Genomic DNA, 16,227 nt, shown 5'->3' with positions numbered 1-16,227 from the left:
AGGGTGCGCCTCATCAAGGCGTCCGCCCCACACTGTGTGAAGGGAGCAAGTGTCTGTTACCGTGACAGGCCCAGTAAAACACGGCCGCACCGGTTACTGCTAGAAACACAAAGGCCCCAACACTCAGCGATTTCCTTTCGCAGATAGGTCACACGTCGCGCCACGATGTAATACTGGACAGCAACGCTGACCTGTGAGGTAAATCAAGGTCTTTCCAAGTGTGCTCCCACCACCGCTGGGATAGAACTCAAGATAGAGATGCCAGAGGATTTATAATCTGACCAGAACCGTGCAAGGGTAAAATTAAACTCTCTTACTCAATTTAGAACATGTTGCATGGTCTGTCTTTTTATAAAAATGCAAGAAAGCTTAATAATAGCGTTATACTGACAATAATAACATTATTAATATTATATATTGCCTTTAAACAGAGCAGAAGGATAGCAAATTAAATGCTACTTAAGTGAAAACATTTCCGAAAAGAAAGGTTTTGACACTAGATATCAATGCACTCAAGGTAGGAGACTGATATTTCTGATACACGTGGAGATTGATAATTGATCAAAATCAGAGCAGAAACGAACTGGGTCACATTTGTTCTCTTCTTTTCCTGCGTTCCTGGGCTCCAAAAAGTTAAGGTCAAGAGCTAGCTGGTTTAAGGGAGTCACACTCAGATGACCATCGTAACATAACAAGACTCCCTCCACATTTTTTATATCTCTTCATAAATACTTTGCGCCCCAATTCACCTTTCCGGTTCCTGCATTGCACAGGGTAAAATGACAACTAGCAGCCATACCCTCTAGCTCACCCTTCTGTGCTCTTTTGAAATGCTACCATCTCGGCGGCGCTTGACAGGAGAGTCAGCACCTCTCCCTGATGTCACCACAAATCAAAGGCACTGGACATGGCACTGGAGTTGCTGTCATGCTAGAAATGGAGAAAACACGATGCTAGAGGTTCCCAGTCCTGATCTTGGGAACCCCAACACTGCTGGTTTAGACCACAGCTGAGCTCTTTACCTCAATCCTTAGCTGAAATAACAATTTTGTTTGGTTGGAGCCTTTGCTTGTATTTTCTGCTCCAAAGTTGGAAATCTTCAGTTACTCATACTCCATTGGGCCCCTGAGCAAGGCCCTTAATCCCAGCTGCTCCAGGGGTGCTGTATAAACGGCTGACCTTGCGCTCTGACCCCAAGCTTCTCTCCCTGTCTGTACAGTATGTCCTGTGGAGACCAAGATAGGGTATGTGAAAAGACAAATTCCTAATACAAGAAACTGTATATGGCCAATGAAGTGATCTTATCTTATTAGGTCTATCAACCACCTGAGTGTTCAGGTGGAGGAGTATGTGTGGGGGTCTACAGGACCAGGATTGGGGACCCCTCCACAAAGTAACTAAAGCCCACCCAACAGGAACAGGACTGGGGACCCTCCATGCACCAGGCCTGTATGCTAAGACGTACAGCCCTTTGGCACAGCTCATAGTGTTGATTAAAGTATAGAAGAATCAAAGTCCTTGCATGCCTCTACCTCCACCCCGTGATTGCTCCTCTGACATCATTTCTCAGAAGCCTCTATATGCCAGAATAGTTCCCCACCAATTTCCATATGAAAAAAAAAGCTGAAACACTTTATAGATCGCAAATAGCTAGGCTTCACTGCAGCCCTACAAAGAGCCTATTTTCATGCAACAGTGGAAAAGAAGAAGTCACCTTCCAACTCAGAGTTCTAGACCGCACATCTCAATTGCTAAATGGTTTAAATGGCATCGGAACTTTACTTTGTTGGTTTTTAATATATATAAAGATATAATATCCGCCTGTGCACACCAGTACCTTCAGTGGCAGGACCAGAGCAATTGATCCCCGTTTCTACTATTTCCCCTGTGACACATTATCAAGCTAGTTAGTATCTAGCTGTGAGCCACAGGCAGTGATAATGTCTCAGGCACCAAGGCAGAAAAGTGGACTTATTTGATAACCCCTCTCCCCAGGGCCTTATTCTGAGAGGATCTGAATCACTGCCAGGCTCGCACAGTGCTCCAAGTTTAGCATTAAATGGCTAACATTCTTTTTATATATACTTCATGTGTGTATATAAAAATAAGATGGATGCGCAGCTTTGGTTTATGTTTAAGAGTCTATTGCAGGAGAGGATTCAAGGCTGCTGCCTTTTTGAAAGACAAGCGGAGGACTTTTCCTTGCAAACACATGGCAGAGACTTCAGTAAACAATTTAGAGAGCAACACTACTTGTATTATATTGCCCATGAAATCCAGCTTGAGTGCTGAGACTCCTGCGCATCCTTCATCCTCACATTGTAATATTAATTTTGTGTGAAAGGAAGTTTAGCTGGCTTGCTGCTCGCCTGGCTGAACCTGTGCTGGGTCAGACGCTTTCTGCGCATCTACAGTGTGAAGGCAAAACACAAGAAAAGGAAACAGGTGGGAAAACTACACAAGACAAACTGAAGAAGGCTGATGTTGTTCTGCTTTTAAAAAGCGTACTGCATTCACGTTAAGGCAGGGCGTGCAATCATGGTTTGTGTAGTTGATGCCAAGAAAGGACTGTGATTCTTCCATACCTTAATTACTTGAGCCTTTAAATTGTTTAACAATAATACTAACAATTGCTTACACTTATATAGCACTTTTCTGGACACTCCACTCAAAGTGCTTGACAGGTAATGGGGACTCCCCTCCACCACCACCAGTGTGCAGCCCCACCTGGATGATGCACCAGTACGCTCCCCACACACCAGCTCTCAGTGGGGAGGAGAGCAGAGTGATGAAGCCAGTTCATACATGGGGATTATTAGGAGGCCATGATTGGAAAAGGCCAGGTGGAAATTGGCCTGGACACTCGGATAACACCCCTACTCTTTTCGAAAACCACCCTGGGATTTTTAATGACCAGAGTCAGGACCTCGGTTTTACATCTCATCCAAAGGACAGCACCTTTTTTTTTTTACAGTATAGTGTCCCCGTCCCTATCCTGGAGCATTAGGATCCACACGGACTGCAGGGTGAGCGCCCCCTACTGGCCCCTCTAACATCTCTTCTGGCAGCAACCTTAGCTTTCCCAGAAGGTCTTTCTTCTGGGTACTGGCCAGGCTCACACCTGCTGAGCTTCAGTGGGCTGCCAGTTGTGAGTTGCAGGGTGATAAAACTACTGGTTTAATGGACCCACCTGCCTACAATCAGTAATTAAAATGTACCATGATCTCTGACACTTGCAGAGAAGAGCAAAAGTAGCCTATTCCTGAAACAGGACTGCCTTGCCTACTCTTTTCTATAGCACATTTCTTTATATACATGGTGCAACTAAAGCCCCTGAAGACACTGATGAAAACCCTACTGCAGACTACTCTGGTTTTATTAACATCCAAAGACATGCTGGCAGGTGAATTGGCTTCTGGGGAAATTGGCCCTGGTGTGAGTGTCTGTGTTTGTCCCTCGGCTCTGCCAGGCCGAATTAAAAGATGCACTTAAAACATGGACGAATGGATGGATGGACTTCCACATCCCAGTTACATATATCAGGCTTTGCAGGATGCATATGGCCAAGGTACCCCACTGCACACAGATGTGTCTGTGTCTTCTCTGTTCTGTGCAGTGCGTCTTACTGTAGTTGCACAGCTACAGGCTCCGTTTTCTTTCACACAGCCCTGGGAAGGCCAGTCTGCAGCAGCTGTGTCTTCAGTGGGCTGCGTGGGAAACGCCACCAGAGAATCACGTGGAGCCCTCCCAAAATGATTATGCGGCAATGACACACAGTAGAGGACGGGGAAGCACAGACGATCTGAGGCAGTGCTTTGAAAATCAACACCATTGGGGGAACTTGTATGTTAACAGCAGTCTAACTTCCTAGCTGCAGAAAAAGCCTAGGTCTGGAAGAGTGTGGAAAAGATGTGCCAAAAAGAAACACACATTCACACACAAATAAAATAGAATTCTATTGAATCAGTACTCCAATTAGACACGAGAACAAGACATAGACCATTTACAACTCCCCAAAGGGGGGTTCTGGGAGGTGCAGAGAAAAATAGACGCCACGGTTCTATTCTCAAGAACTCCTTCAGGGTGTTTAGCACTGTGGCCAATCTGGAAACAGCAGGGATGTAAACGCACCAGCTGAATAATAATGATGATAAAAAAAGAGGGCTGTGGGAAAATAAACAGAAAAAAAAAACTTTTTAACACAGCATACCTCCTCTAACTGTCCCAGATCCGTGAACTGTAGGAATTAAACAAACACCACATGTTGTATATCTAGGAAACAAAAACATACATAAATAAATGAGTCTTGAACTTGACACTTGAATTGAATCATGGTAAATATTTGACATGCCTTCTTGAATCCGTGGAAGTCCATTCTTTGGCTGATAGCTTTATCTTTTTTTGTCAATATTTTAAATCGGATTTTTTAAATACATGCAAAATAGAATTCGGGCTTTCATCGTCTGTGCTGTTAAAACGCGATTCCTTACTTGCATAACACATAATAAAAATACACAATAAAATCAGAAAACCGACATATACAACACACATCCCGACTAATCGCGTCTCAGTTGCAGCCTTGGCGGTGTTTGGCTGGAGAATCACTCCAGCAGCTGTGACGCGCAGGAAGCCGACTGCCAACATCTGATGCGGCTTCAGCTCACGGAAAAAATATACAAACGTGAAACCGTCAAAGAAGATATTTTGAAAAAACCTTAGACATGCTTTCTCGCCTCCTAAAAGAACACCAAGCAAAGCAGAATGAGAGGAAAGAGCTACAAGGTAATTTTTTAATGAAATAAAAACCGATTTTTTAAAATGTATTTTCGACCCAGAGGCCTGCAGTTCACGGAAGAACCGGCCGCTCAAGTAGTTGAGGCCACTGAGGAAAGGGTCTCGGACCGCCGAGGCTCACATCGAGACGTTGCCGCGTATTGCACCACAGGGACTTCCTAATCTTCCTCCCGCCTACCTCAGTCGCGATTGGTTTCTCACTATCTAACTCGAAATGCAACTGGAGGATTGGTAGTCTATCTTGTTTTAACATTGTTGCAGGAAGTATATTATGGCAAACAGAATCGCTTTTTAAATAATGGGCAGTTCCTGCCGCGCCAGAAGTTTTAAGTGTAGTCGATTTTTGCATTTTTGACCGTCCCGGTTTCTATCAAATAAATTGAATTACGTTACCGATACATTCTGCCACGATAGTGTTAATTTCGTTTGTATATATTTTATTTTTACCTGTTACGTCAACTGAGAACAAATTCTCATTTACAATTTACTGCTGTAAACACTAATACGATTTCAAGACACATTAGTGGGTAAAGGATGCATCATTACTAATTTTGGCTATCTGTATGTATGGAGTGTAAAATGTTTGGAATCGTTCGTCGTCCTGGGCACCCGTTTGATTAATAATAATAATTGCTTACACTTATATAGCGCTTTTCTAAACACTCCACTCAAAGCGCTTTACAGGTAATGGGGATCCCCTCCACCACCACCAGTGTGCAGCCCCACCTGGATGATGCGACGGCAGCCGTATTGTGCCAGAACGCTCCCCACACACCAGCTATCAGTGGGGAGGAGAGCAGAGTAATGTAGCCAATTCATAGATGGGGATTATAAGGAGGCCATGATTGGTAAGGGCCATTGGGAAATGTGGCCAGGACGGGCCAGGGTTACACCCCTACTCTTTTCGAGAAACGCCCTGGGATTTTTAATGACCACAGAGAGTCAGGACCTCGGTTTTACGTCTCATCTGAAGGACGGCGCCTGTTTACAGTATAGTGTCCCTGTCACTATACTGGGGCATAAGGACCCACATGGACCACGGGGTGAGCGCCCCCTGCTGGCCCCACTAACACCTCTTCTAGCAGCAACCTTAGTTTTTTCCCAGGAGGTCTCTCATCCATGTACTGACCAGGCTCACACCTGCTTAGCGTCAGTGGGTTGCTAGTTGTGAGTTGCAGGGTGATATGGCTGCTGGCGACTGATTGTTCAGTGACAGAGCCACAATGTATTATAGGTGTGTAGAACTGTCTGTGAATAGCAAAAAAAAAATAATAGACAACTATAGTGAAAATCGCCAAAATGGAGTTTGGAACAATACGTATTTTGAAGAAACCGTGTGTTATCCTGGGCTGGGCTGGGGTCTTTATGTCTTGGTCCCTGCAAGTCCAACATACAGACACTATAGGGTCAAAGTAACGTGCCTTAGTTCAGATCATATTGGTGTTTGTTTTGTTTTTTTGGGGGGGGAGCTTTTTATATAGAGTGGAGTGTAACTGGATTGTCCTGTCAGAGTGCAGTGTCCGAGCTGAGAGTGCTTTCCGTTGCAGAGCGGCGCAGGCGTGAAGCGATCGCAGCAGCCACCTGTTTGACCGAAGCCCTGGTAGACCACCTCAATGTGGGGTAAGCTGTGGTTGTGTGTGAGCTCCACAGGGAACCTGTCGCTGGGATTGAGTCCTAGCGACTCCTGGCCAGCACTTGATACAGTTTCCTGGGGAGAACTGTTCTGTACAAATGTTCAGCAAATAAGTATGGCCTGGCATCATTGATGATGCCACTGAAATGCAACATATCTTCTCATTCACAGCTGAATACACGCACGTTCGTGTCTTTTGCTTATCTACAACATCTAACGTTGCATTTAGAATTTTTTTTCTTGGAACATTTCGAAATTGTTACATTGTTACAGAATATAAATAGTGAAGAAAGTTCCTCGGGGACAAGCGGTTTGTCTGCTGCCTGTCCCTGAAGCATCTTTTTACCAAGGCAGGACATTGCAATGTGGGGGACAGTAAGGAAAATAGGAAATGCTTTTCAGCTTGGATGTACATCTAGACCAGAAAAGTGGAAATCCAGTGAGAGGCCCTCCCCTTCCTCGGGCAACACTAGCGACCCACTGACCCCCCAGCCTCCAGAGGGCCCTGCCCAGCTCTGCCTGTCCAGTCCAGGTCCCTGCGGGCTGGGGGCATGAGAAACAGGGGTGGGCTGTCCAGCTGTGAAGGTAGAAAGTTTCCTCAGCTGTTGTCCTTGCTTGATGCCCCCACACCCACTGCCCCCTCCCTCCCAGACCCCTCCCATCTCAGAGCTCAACAACAAATTTAGCAACATGCCCGAATTAGCAGCAGCTGAGCTCTTCTGTCAACAAAGCGAGAGATTAAGGAAGCGCACACGGCACGGAACAGCGTGAACAACGCTTGAACTCATTTCGGATCAGTCATGAGAACCTAGCAAGATGAACAAACGAGACCTGGCCCAGTTAGCTGTTTCTTGAAAAAGCCAGGGTTTGACAGCTTGGCTGCATACCTTGCTCCCCTTTACCCTTTAATTAATCTTTGCAGACATGCAAGAGTTTTGGACAACATTATTTTATTTTCAGTAGCACTGTTAAGTTTCAGAGTCCAGACAGCAGTGAGCTTTTTAAAGCTTTTAAGCCTTCATGGAGTTATTTGCTACATCTTCTGTAATACATAACAGTAGATGTCCAAAACAAGCAAACGTTAAAATAAATAGGATGTATTTTTTATTTTAACAGAATCAAAAGATCTTGATATATGGGTTGTATTCCTTAATGAGGATACATTCATAGCTGCGGCTAGAAGCAAGAGTTTTTCTTTATTATTGTTGGATGCGGCACTTGCAGTGGTCCCTGGGAGGAAATGCATTTCCCACACAGCCAGCGTGTCTCATGCTAAGAGATCATTCAAAGGCAGGGGAAGAAGCTGATGTACTCCATAAAATACAAATGCAGTACAATGGGAAACAGATGACAGGGATCTGGTAAAGACACCTCTGCCCGTGTTATTTTTACTAGTGAATGACTACAGGGCATCCACAAAATCCAGTGATCTCAATCTGATTGCATATATTGTGAAGTGACACTCTTCTTTATTCTGGTAATTTTCCATATAGATTAGGTAGCTGATTGATATATAAGCCTTTTATCCAGCTGTAACTTGAAAGAGGCCTCAAAACAAACCCCCCCCGCAAGTCCCAGAATTCCTCATGCACAACCAGCATCCAGTTTTTCAAGATGTGCACTTCTCCATGCAGAACGCTGTCAACTTTGAGTGTCACTGGGCAGAATTTGCAAAAACAATTTTGATGGCAATATCAAATTGTTATAAATGTCACACAGAGCACAAACAAGCATGCTAAATTTAGAACTGATATTTTAATGGATACATTCAGCTACCAGCACTGTCAGTTGGGTATAGATCTCACCAAACCAGTTGTTGCTTGTGTGCCTGAGGGATTCTGGGACTTCTTAAGGGGGGTGAAAATGGCTGATAAAATGCTCTTTTAAGAATGATTATGAAGCTGATCATAAAATAGCTTATGTCAATATATGAACAGGGGTCACACTGACAAGTCCTCTGGGACTCATTTTGCTAATATGGGAGACTTTATAGGAATGTAACTGTATACCCTGGACCCACGAATTGTGATATATCATAGCCCAGAAGGATTTTATGTTGAGAGCACTAATCTCAATACGTCAGTAGAAAAAAGTGTCTAGTATTTGTTCTAGACAAATAGTATATGTTCAGGGTGGGGGTCATGAGGTATTGTTCCTCAATAACTCATCAGTGACGAATAGCCTTTTCTCCCTGCCTCCCATAATATATTCACAATCTCACATTCATCTATTATTAGTAGTTTTGAAAATCACACTAATTGCTTGTTATTTGAAATTAAATTGTCATGTTTTGTTGTTCCTTATGGTTCCATTCCAAATACAAAAAAACCTTACAACAATATTTATTACATCTAAGATGCAGGGAAATGCAGAACCTGAAGGGAGCACTCTATTCCTGCCCCTTTGTTTTTATCTTTCCCATTTGCCACTTATCACAGAAATACAAATGTGGGGGTGGTGTGTGTATGCAGAGGAGCAGACAGGGGATTGAATTAATTAGGCCGTCCTTAACATTGCCATCAGTTCTTGGGAAACGGAAACTTTTGTGTCTGGAAATCTTTGAATCTTGGACACTTGTTTTTACAATAGATTTTATGTCTGATAGAAAAGAAGAGGAATGTGATGCTGTACAGCTTGATCATTATGGATTCCAATAAACCAAGCTTATGCCTGTATTACTGGAAATCTTCCCGGCCCTCTGTTTAGCACAGTGATTAAATCATTAGTTTACTGTACAGCCTTAGACCGTATTGATTGTCTAATTGATTGCCGTCTCTGGAGGGAGGCTGACTTCACGCTGCAAAGTGCTGTGATTAGTACTCAGTGATCGTCAGGCACCTCCTTCCCTGTACTGCTGGACCAATCTATGTTTCTGTCACACTAATCACACTGCTGGAATTTACTAGTGATAAGAGAGAGAACCTTATCTACAGTATTGATACCAATTTCTGTAAAATTGTTTACTTTAATGATGTGTGGTTTATGTACCTCCTGCACTGATGTAATTGATTTTTTAGGAAGGGATATGTACTTAGAAATATGATTATGTATTTTAAAACCTCCTAGAACTGCAGCTGAAAAGAGCATCAGTCCATCCCAGATCCACTGCAGTGTTCTTGAGCTATCTAAAATATAACTATGAATCAGTAACTTCATTATTAATTTGTCTGACATTGTTATCCAAAGAGCTTACGTTTATAACTGTTTATATAGCTGGGTATTTCATCCAGCAATCTGACTGAAGTACAGTACCTTGCTCAAGGGTATACCCCTTGGGTGCTCCACCCAAGACTCAAACATGCAACCTTCCAATTACAAGTTCAGGACTACTACTCCAACCTGCTGCTGTTTTATTTAGTGTGTTCATATGGGACGGTCCACTGGAAGTATAGGTTAAAGGGACACCCTGAGTTAACTCGATGCATAGTTAGAAGAGTAAGAGCAACTTCTCTGATTGCTCATTTTCTTTGTACTGTATGGTTGCAGGGTGGCCCAGGCGTATGTCAACCAGCGCAAACTGGACCATGAGGTGAAGACGCTTCAAATCCAGGCCAGTCAGTTTGCCAAGCAGACAGCCCAGTGGATTAGTATGGTGGAGGGCTTCAACCAGGCCCTGAAGGTGAGAGCTTTGTGTATCCGGAGTGGGCAGAAGACAAGGGACTGAGAGAAACAGAATGAGACAGAACTGGAAGCCTTGGAAGTCCTGTGTAAACTTAAGTTACACTGTAGAGCAGATCTTGTAATAATCCTCAAGATATATTGTATATCTTACCCATGTTAGACTAAATAAAAATCACAATTTATAACACCTTAATTAGTAGGTGAGTTCTGATGGGCTAGACACGATGGGCTAGGCCGATGGGACAAACACACCTATTAGTTCACCTATATTAGCTGCAAACAACCTTTCTGGGCTAACAAAACCTGCTGGACTTTCTGTTCTGTTGTGTATAGCACAGTGACTGAGAATTATACTCCTCTAAAATTTAGATGGTGAAACACCGCTTACTTTTCAGATGTACTGAAAATTTGCAGTTCCAGATAATATGCATATACATAGTGTTTTTGTTTTGACAGTATACTTTCAGTTTGGCCTCAATGAAAATTATGTGCATCTTAAGAATTTTCATTTCCAGCAGCCTGAGAACTTTTTTAAAAAGCCCCTGGCAAACTGACTACTGGGGAGAAATGTTACACTATATCTGAGGCTAATTCTAGATTTCCAAGTTGAAATGAATGTGTTTTTTCACTGACAATTTGTTTATTTCCCTTGTGTCTGTGTGGTTTACATTTTGAGGTGTTGGTTAACTTTTTCTTAGAAAGCTAAAAGAAACTTCCACATTTACTTTCCATGTTATTCTGGGAAAATTCAGGTTTTATTTGTTGTATGTAACTGTGGGTCAGAATTCTTTATATTAAGTCATTTTAGACTTGTATATACAGTATCATAAAATTTTATACTATAGTTCCTTTGATGGCACATTATCTAAAAAAAGCAAAAATCTGAAGGAAATGCACAATTTAATACAATAAAATACAAGTATATGCTAGTAGGCCTAGACTAGTGTAGGGAGAACAACTGAGCAGAAATTGTTTCAGATAATTATTACTGTAATTATTATCATTACTGTACATTAGTAGGCGTGGAACTAATTTGAGAACATTTTAAAATTAAGATTGAAAGTTAAGTCTACAGATTAAGATGCATTCCAACCTTTTGTATGACTTATTGTATGTCATTGTAAATATGGAACAGTCTTATTTAATGCAGCCTTAAAAACACATGACCGCAGTGTGTTGTAGGAACCCAATTATAGCAGAGCTGACAAGGCCCATTGTTAACACTCTTATTGGAAGGAATGTTAGATGATTCCATTGTATAGGCTGATAATGCACAAAGAAATTAGGCTTCTTTGAAGCTGTATTGCAATGCATGCCTGTGGGTTATGTGCTACACAAATGCATCTTGAAGGATCTTGCTTTGTAACCCAATCTCTCAATGCAGTATTGTCACGCTCCACGCTGAGCCATGCAACTACGAAATTAGAGCACCTGTCCTGGACACTTCAAATGCCACCCTCTTTACTTTGGTGCCACTCTTTTCTGAATGGCAAATCCCAATGGCATGTTTTTGGATACCGGTAAGCAGAATGCCTTACAAGCAAGGTGCAGGCTGCTTCCGCAAAGTGTCAGCCACTCTTCTGGGGTGGCCAGACCCAAAAAGAAGCTGTTTTTATATTTTGATGCCTTTTTACGGTACCACCATATGAAAATATTTTGTTTTGTTGCCACTGGGAAATAGCAAAGTTGCTATTGTCAAGCTGTCTGCAAGTTTGAAAAGGGCGAAGCAGTGGCTCTGTGGCTAAGGATCTGTGCCTGTGTCTGGAAGGTTGCCGGTTCAAATCCCATGGCTGGCAGAGGAATCCTACTCCGTTGGGCCCCTGAGCAAGGCCCTTAACCCCAACTGCTCCAGGGGTCCCGTATAAATGGCTGACCCTGCACTCTGACCCCAAGCTTCTCTCCCTGTCTGTGTGTCTCATGGAGAGCAAGCTGGGGTATGCGAAAAGACAAATTCCTAATGCAAGAAATTGTATATGGCTAATAAAGTGATCTTTTAAAAGGAACTGAAAATGTTAAATCACACGTGGAGCTGTCATTTCTCTCAAAATATTTAAGACTTGCAAATTACAAAATTAAAGGCTCTCATGCTTCATACTGCTTTATTTAAGCACATTAATCTGCGCTTTGTCAATTTTCAAAACCAAAACTGAATTGTTGGCAAAGAAGCAAGTAAGTGTAAAAATGACAATTTTGACCTTTTCACATTATAATAATGAAGTGGTTTAGCATTTTCATTGTTTTTTTCTTTTTAGAACATTTATATTGAAAGTCAATAAATCTAATTCACAAGGACCAGTATGTAGCTTTTTAAAGGGGTCTTGGCAAGCTGTTCAACTTTGAATTGAACCAGACCCCTGGAGTTCATTGGTCTGCATTAGAAATCCATGACAATGCTGCCCTCTACTGTGCAAGCAAGGTAACTGCAGTGAAACATTAATAATGAGCTCTTTCCACAGTGCAAGTAGTGATACTCCCTTAACAAATAATACTTTTCATGTCGGTAACCCCGCTGTATTACTTTAAAATATCAAAACTAACACAACAGCAGGATGGAGTACATCAAAGTTACCCAATACCTGAAATCTGCTTCTGTGTGACAGTTACCTAATATTGTGTGTATCGGTACAGCTAAACTGATAAAGAGTATCCAGTTGTATTTTACAAACATGGTGAGGAAGTTCAGGAAGGTCTGCTATCAATTATTTTAGCACGTAGAACTCCAAATATTCCTGCAGTTCTCAGTGCAAAGGAGCAAGTGTAAGCTCTACAGGTAGGAGAAATTGCAGGGCATTTGTTTTGTTTTGTTGATTTTCTGGGTCCCCAGCATGTGTGATTCATACGTGTCATCTTCTGCAGGAGATTGGGGATGTGGAGAACTGGGCCCGCAGTATTGAGATGGACATGCGGACAATCGCCACGGCGCTGGAGTACGTGCACAAAGGCCACCTGCAGCCTACCTCTTAAAGACACGCGCCAACTTGGCTTTAAGGACAGAGCCAGTCCAGAGCATCAGGCCTGGTCTGCCCAGCTGCCACCAGCACTGAGGACAGCAGTGACTCAGCTATGAATGGATAGGCTGATCTACTGAACTGCCATAAAAAACAGCCAGTTCCATAAGAGTCTACAAAGTTGGTAAATACCAGACTCCAGCTGTCGCAGCCTGGGGGCACAGAAGCCTTAAGACTCAGATGAAGTCTGAGTTTTACTTCAGTTGTTATGCAAAGTACTCACTGTACTCTTGTCTTGAATTGAGGATTGATTCTGTACTAAACCATTATTATTTCAATGTTATTTAATCTTTAAAAGATGGTTGTAATGTTTAGTACACGTCTATTCGGTGAAACTATTTCTTGAGACAAGTTCACTGTAACCTGGGAGGCGACCACACAAAAAAAAAACTCAAATCACTGGAAGGGAAAAATTGTCTTAAAACGTCAATCGAACCGCTCATCCTGACTTAAAAATGACACCACTCCAGAAAGGGAAAGACCACAGATGGAGCGTATTTTACATTGCAGCACTGAGCTGTCTCTACTCCAGCTGTACGCTCAACTGGTGGCAAGGAGATCAGGCCAAAGGCATGAGAAAGGGCCGTGGCAATAGGGCTGAGTTACAGTGAGGCTGCCCAACTGCAAACTACATCCTTTGGACATTGTGCCAGATGAGGTTGCATAAGAAGTGATCTTGTATTTAGTTACATAACAAAAACGCTGAAGTTCACTTAAGGCTGGTTTTGCCATCTAAATCTTGTTACAAGAGATTTACTTCATACAGTGCCTGTGAAATGAACAAGCCCAAACTGTGCACATTAAAAAAACATTTGAGACAGCACAAGTAACACATGTAGGACACGTCTCTTATCCTGGGTCGCTGTGCTAGTGTAGTACATGTAATCAAACTGCTGATTCAGATCGTGTTCACATGTACAAGACACAAGTGTTTCTTATTCTGTTCCACCTATTGCATCCAAGTCTTAGCATCGTACCTCTAAGTTAGGATCTGCATCATTGTAGTTCAGGAATTAGGTGTTAACCTAACTTAGTGGCAACAAAATATTTTTGTTTGGATAAAACCCTTGTTGCTTATGGATTACTCAACACGAATGCTGACATTTTTTCTGTTCCTGTCTTCCACCACTGAAATGATTTACAACAGCTCCTTCAGGACTCGCTCGTTAACACCATTCAAGGCTAATGTGCCTGCCCTTTCCAAGAGGTGTGGGTGTAGCCGGTGGGAATTGCCCAAAGCCCCAGCCATGTGATGATGTTTGTAATACAAAAAACCTCTTTCCCAGGCGTGAAAACAAAAATCAGAATGAAACTATAGGGATGAAATTCTTCTGAGGATGAAAAAAGATTTTTACATTGGGATTAGCACTGCTCCCTGTACAGCTTCACTGTTAGCCCCTGCCCCGGAACAGATGAGGCTTTGAGGAATTTGCCACTGCAGAGAAAGAGGATTTCTTGGCTAGTTATCGGTCTCTTGACTCCCTACCCCCCTACCAAAACCAGCCAGATCCCTTTTCCTGATGCTTCAGGTTTAGGATAATCCATTTTCATAGGATTACTGAAGCTCACACCATCAACAGGAAAAAAGCAGCTCTTCGTAATATATGATGTTTTTGTGGTCGCTGACTAGTTTTTGGTCCAAAGGACAAAAATACAATGAGGTACGATGCTGTGCTACAAAAAAACAACTTTCTGCAATAATGTCATGTTTCATGTAAACAGAATATAGCACAAAACAGCCTGATGGTTCTGTTTTGTTCTATAGCCTACCTGTAAGTTTTTGTTCAATCTTTTTTCTTTATTTCAGAAATTAGAAATCATAAATGGCATTTGGGCTCAGCGGATATCGGGTACACATTCCGATTGTATTACTCTAGTTTCTGAGGTACAGATAAGGTTTTTTTCCAGGGTTTAAGAGCGGTGTTTTCTAAATGTGGTGCGTGTGCAGTGCTGGTCTGTAACATTACTGATTAAAGGTTGCTCTTTAATTATACAGCATACCTGGTTATCATTCCGTGTGCAAGTTTTTGCTTTTTTTCCCAAAATCAAACTATACTATCATCTTTAAAAGATGCATGAAGAATTTGCACTTGGCATGCTGGGCAGCTTTCTTAGATGGAGAATTTTAAGACCCTTCTCTGGCACTAGTCCATAAACACCTGGATTAGCCCTTTCCTACACAGGATAAGGATCTGGAACCACTCAGTCGCCTCCAACTCTATTTTAGTCAAACCTGAAAAAACACGAGATGCAGAAGCAAGGAACAAAAACTTCACATGCTTTAGAAACACTCACTGTCCCATCTCTGCATTTTGAATGATTTGATGGAATTAATTTCAAAAGTAGAGGACAGTTTTGTTTGTAACCAGCTGTCTGAAATTTGAATTTGTGAAATTGACTGACAAATACAGATTTCAAAGCACGCACTTATAGATACTGTGCTATATATTACATATACCTCCGTGAGTGACAGGTTGGTACTTATGTTTGGACCTCCAGTGAAGCAAAGCTATATAGTTTTGGAGTATTCTCTACTCTACACTGTAGTTGGTGGTTGCCGTCGAATCTCTCAGAGTAACAGGATTCAGTGGATTTAAGATCATTGCATTAGGTTTCACAGCTGTAGAATGTTTTAGCACCTCTAAACTCTTCCTTCCTCTGGCCAGTTTGCACATAGAAATCAGTGGCAAAACAATACTCCCTAAAGACATTCAGTGGTACTGATTTGAACAAGGAAGCAACTCTGACACAAGTATGAATTCGGGACTTTTACCACAGTGCTTAAATTCTGAAGAGGCCCTTCAGAGCCCGAAATCCACTACACTACAAGTTCAGTCGGTTCAGACATGAGTATTAATACAGTTCCTCTGAAAAGAGGCTTACAGTTCAAAATCATGTAATTTAAAACATAATATCGGAGAAAAAGAACTAATGAGACAAACAGCAAAAGATTGTCCATTTTATTGACCTAATCACAGGATAACTAAAAAGGAGGGCAAAGAGGGAGATTGCCATGAGAAAATAAAATGCAAATCATCATGGGACATTATTTTTTTTTTAAAATACAGATGTTGCCTTGTGAAACCATTTTTGATTTATGTATGTCACTGTGCATTGCAGTGATGATACACACAGACCATTTCAAACTGAAAATGTTACAGTTCTGGCAGT

General features: G+C 42.2%; 1 protein-coding gene across 1 annotated transcript; it reads left to right on the top strand.

Annotated features, from left to right (window-relative positions):
• Positions 1-4,595: 4,595 nt before the first annotated feature.
• bloc1s1 (biogenesis of lysosomal organelles complex-1, subunit 1) lies at positions 4,596-15,049 on the top strand. Its single transcript, XM_006629349.3, has 4 exons — positions 4,596-4,782; positions 6,342-6,414; positions 9,914-10,046; positions 12,905-15,049. The coding sequence occupies exons 1-4, from the start codon at positions 4,722-4,724 to the stop codon at positions 13,010-13,012; spliced, it is 375 nt and encodes a 124-aa protein (XP_006629412.2). The 5' UTR covers positions 4,596-4,721; the 3' UTR covers positions 13,013-15,049.
• The last annotated feature ends 1,178 nt before the right edge of the window (positions 15,050-16,227 follow it).

The sequence above is a fragment of the Lepisosteus oculatus genome, chromosome 1, assembly GCF_040954835.1.
Source record: "Lepisosteus oculatus isolate fLepOcu1 chromosome 1, fLepOcu1.hap2, whole genome shotgun sequence".
Classification (NCBI taxonomy): Eukaryota; Metazoa; Chordata; class Actinopteri; order Semionotiformes; family Lepisosteidae; genus Lepisosteus; species Lepisosteus oculatus.
The sequence above is the reverse complement of the archived record's forward strand: the minus strand, read 5'-3'. Positions and strand labels throughout refer to the sequence as shown.

Bases quoted from the DNA above. Each gene is read 5' to 3' on its own strand.
- bloc1s1 (XM_006629349.3), top strand. From the start codon at position 4,722: ATGCTTTCTCGCCTCCTAAAAGAACACCAAGCAAAGCAGAATGAGAGG. The intron at 6,415-9,913 runs GTAAGCTGTGGT...GTATGGTTGCAG, and splicing joins GTAGACCACCTCAATGTGGG to GGTGGCCCAGGCGTATGTCA. The intron at 10,047-12,904 runs GTGAGAGCTTTG...CATCTTCTGCAG, and splicing joins GCTTCAACCAGGCCCTGAAG to GAGATTGGGGATGTGGAGAA.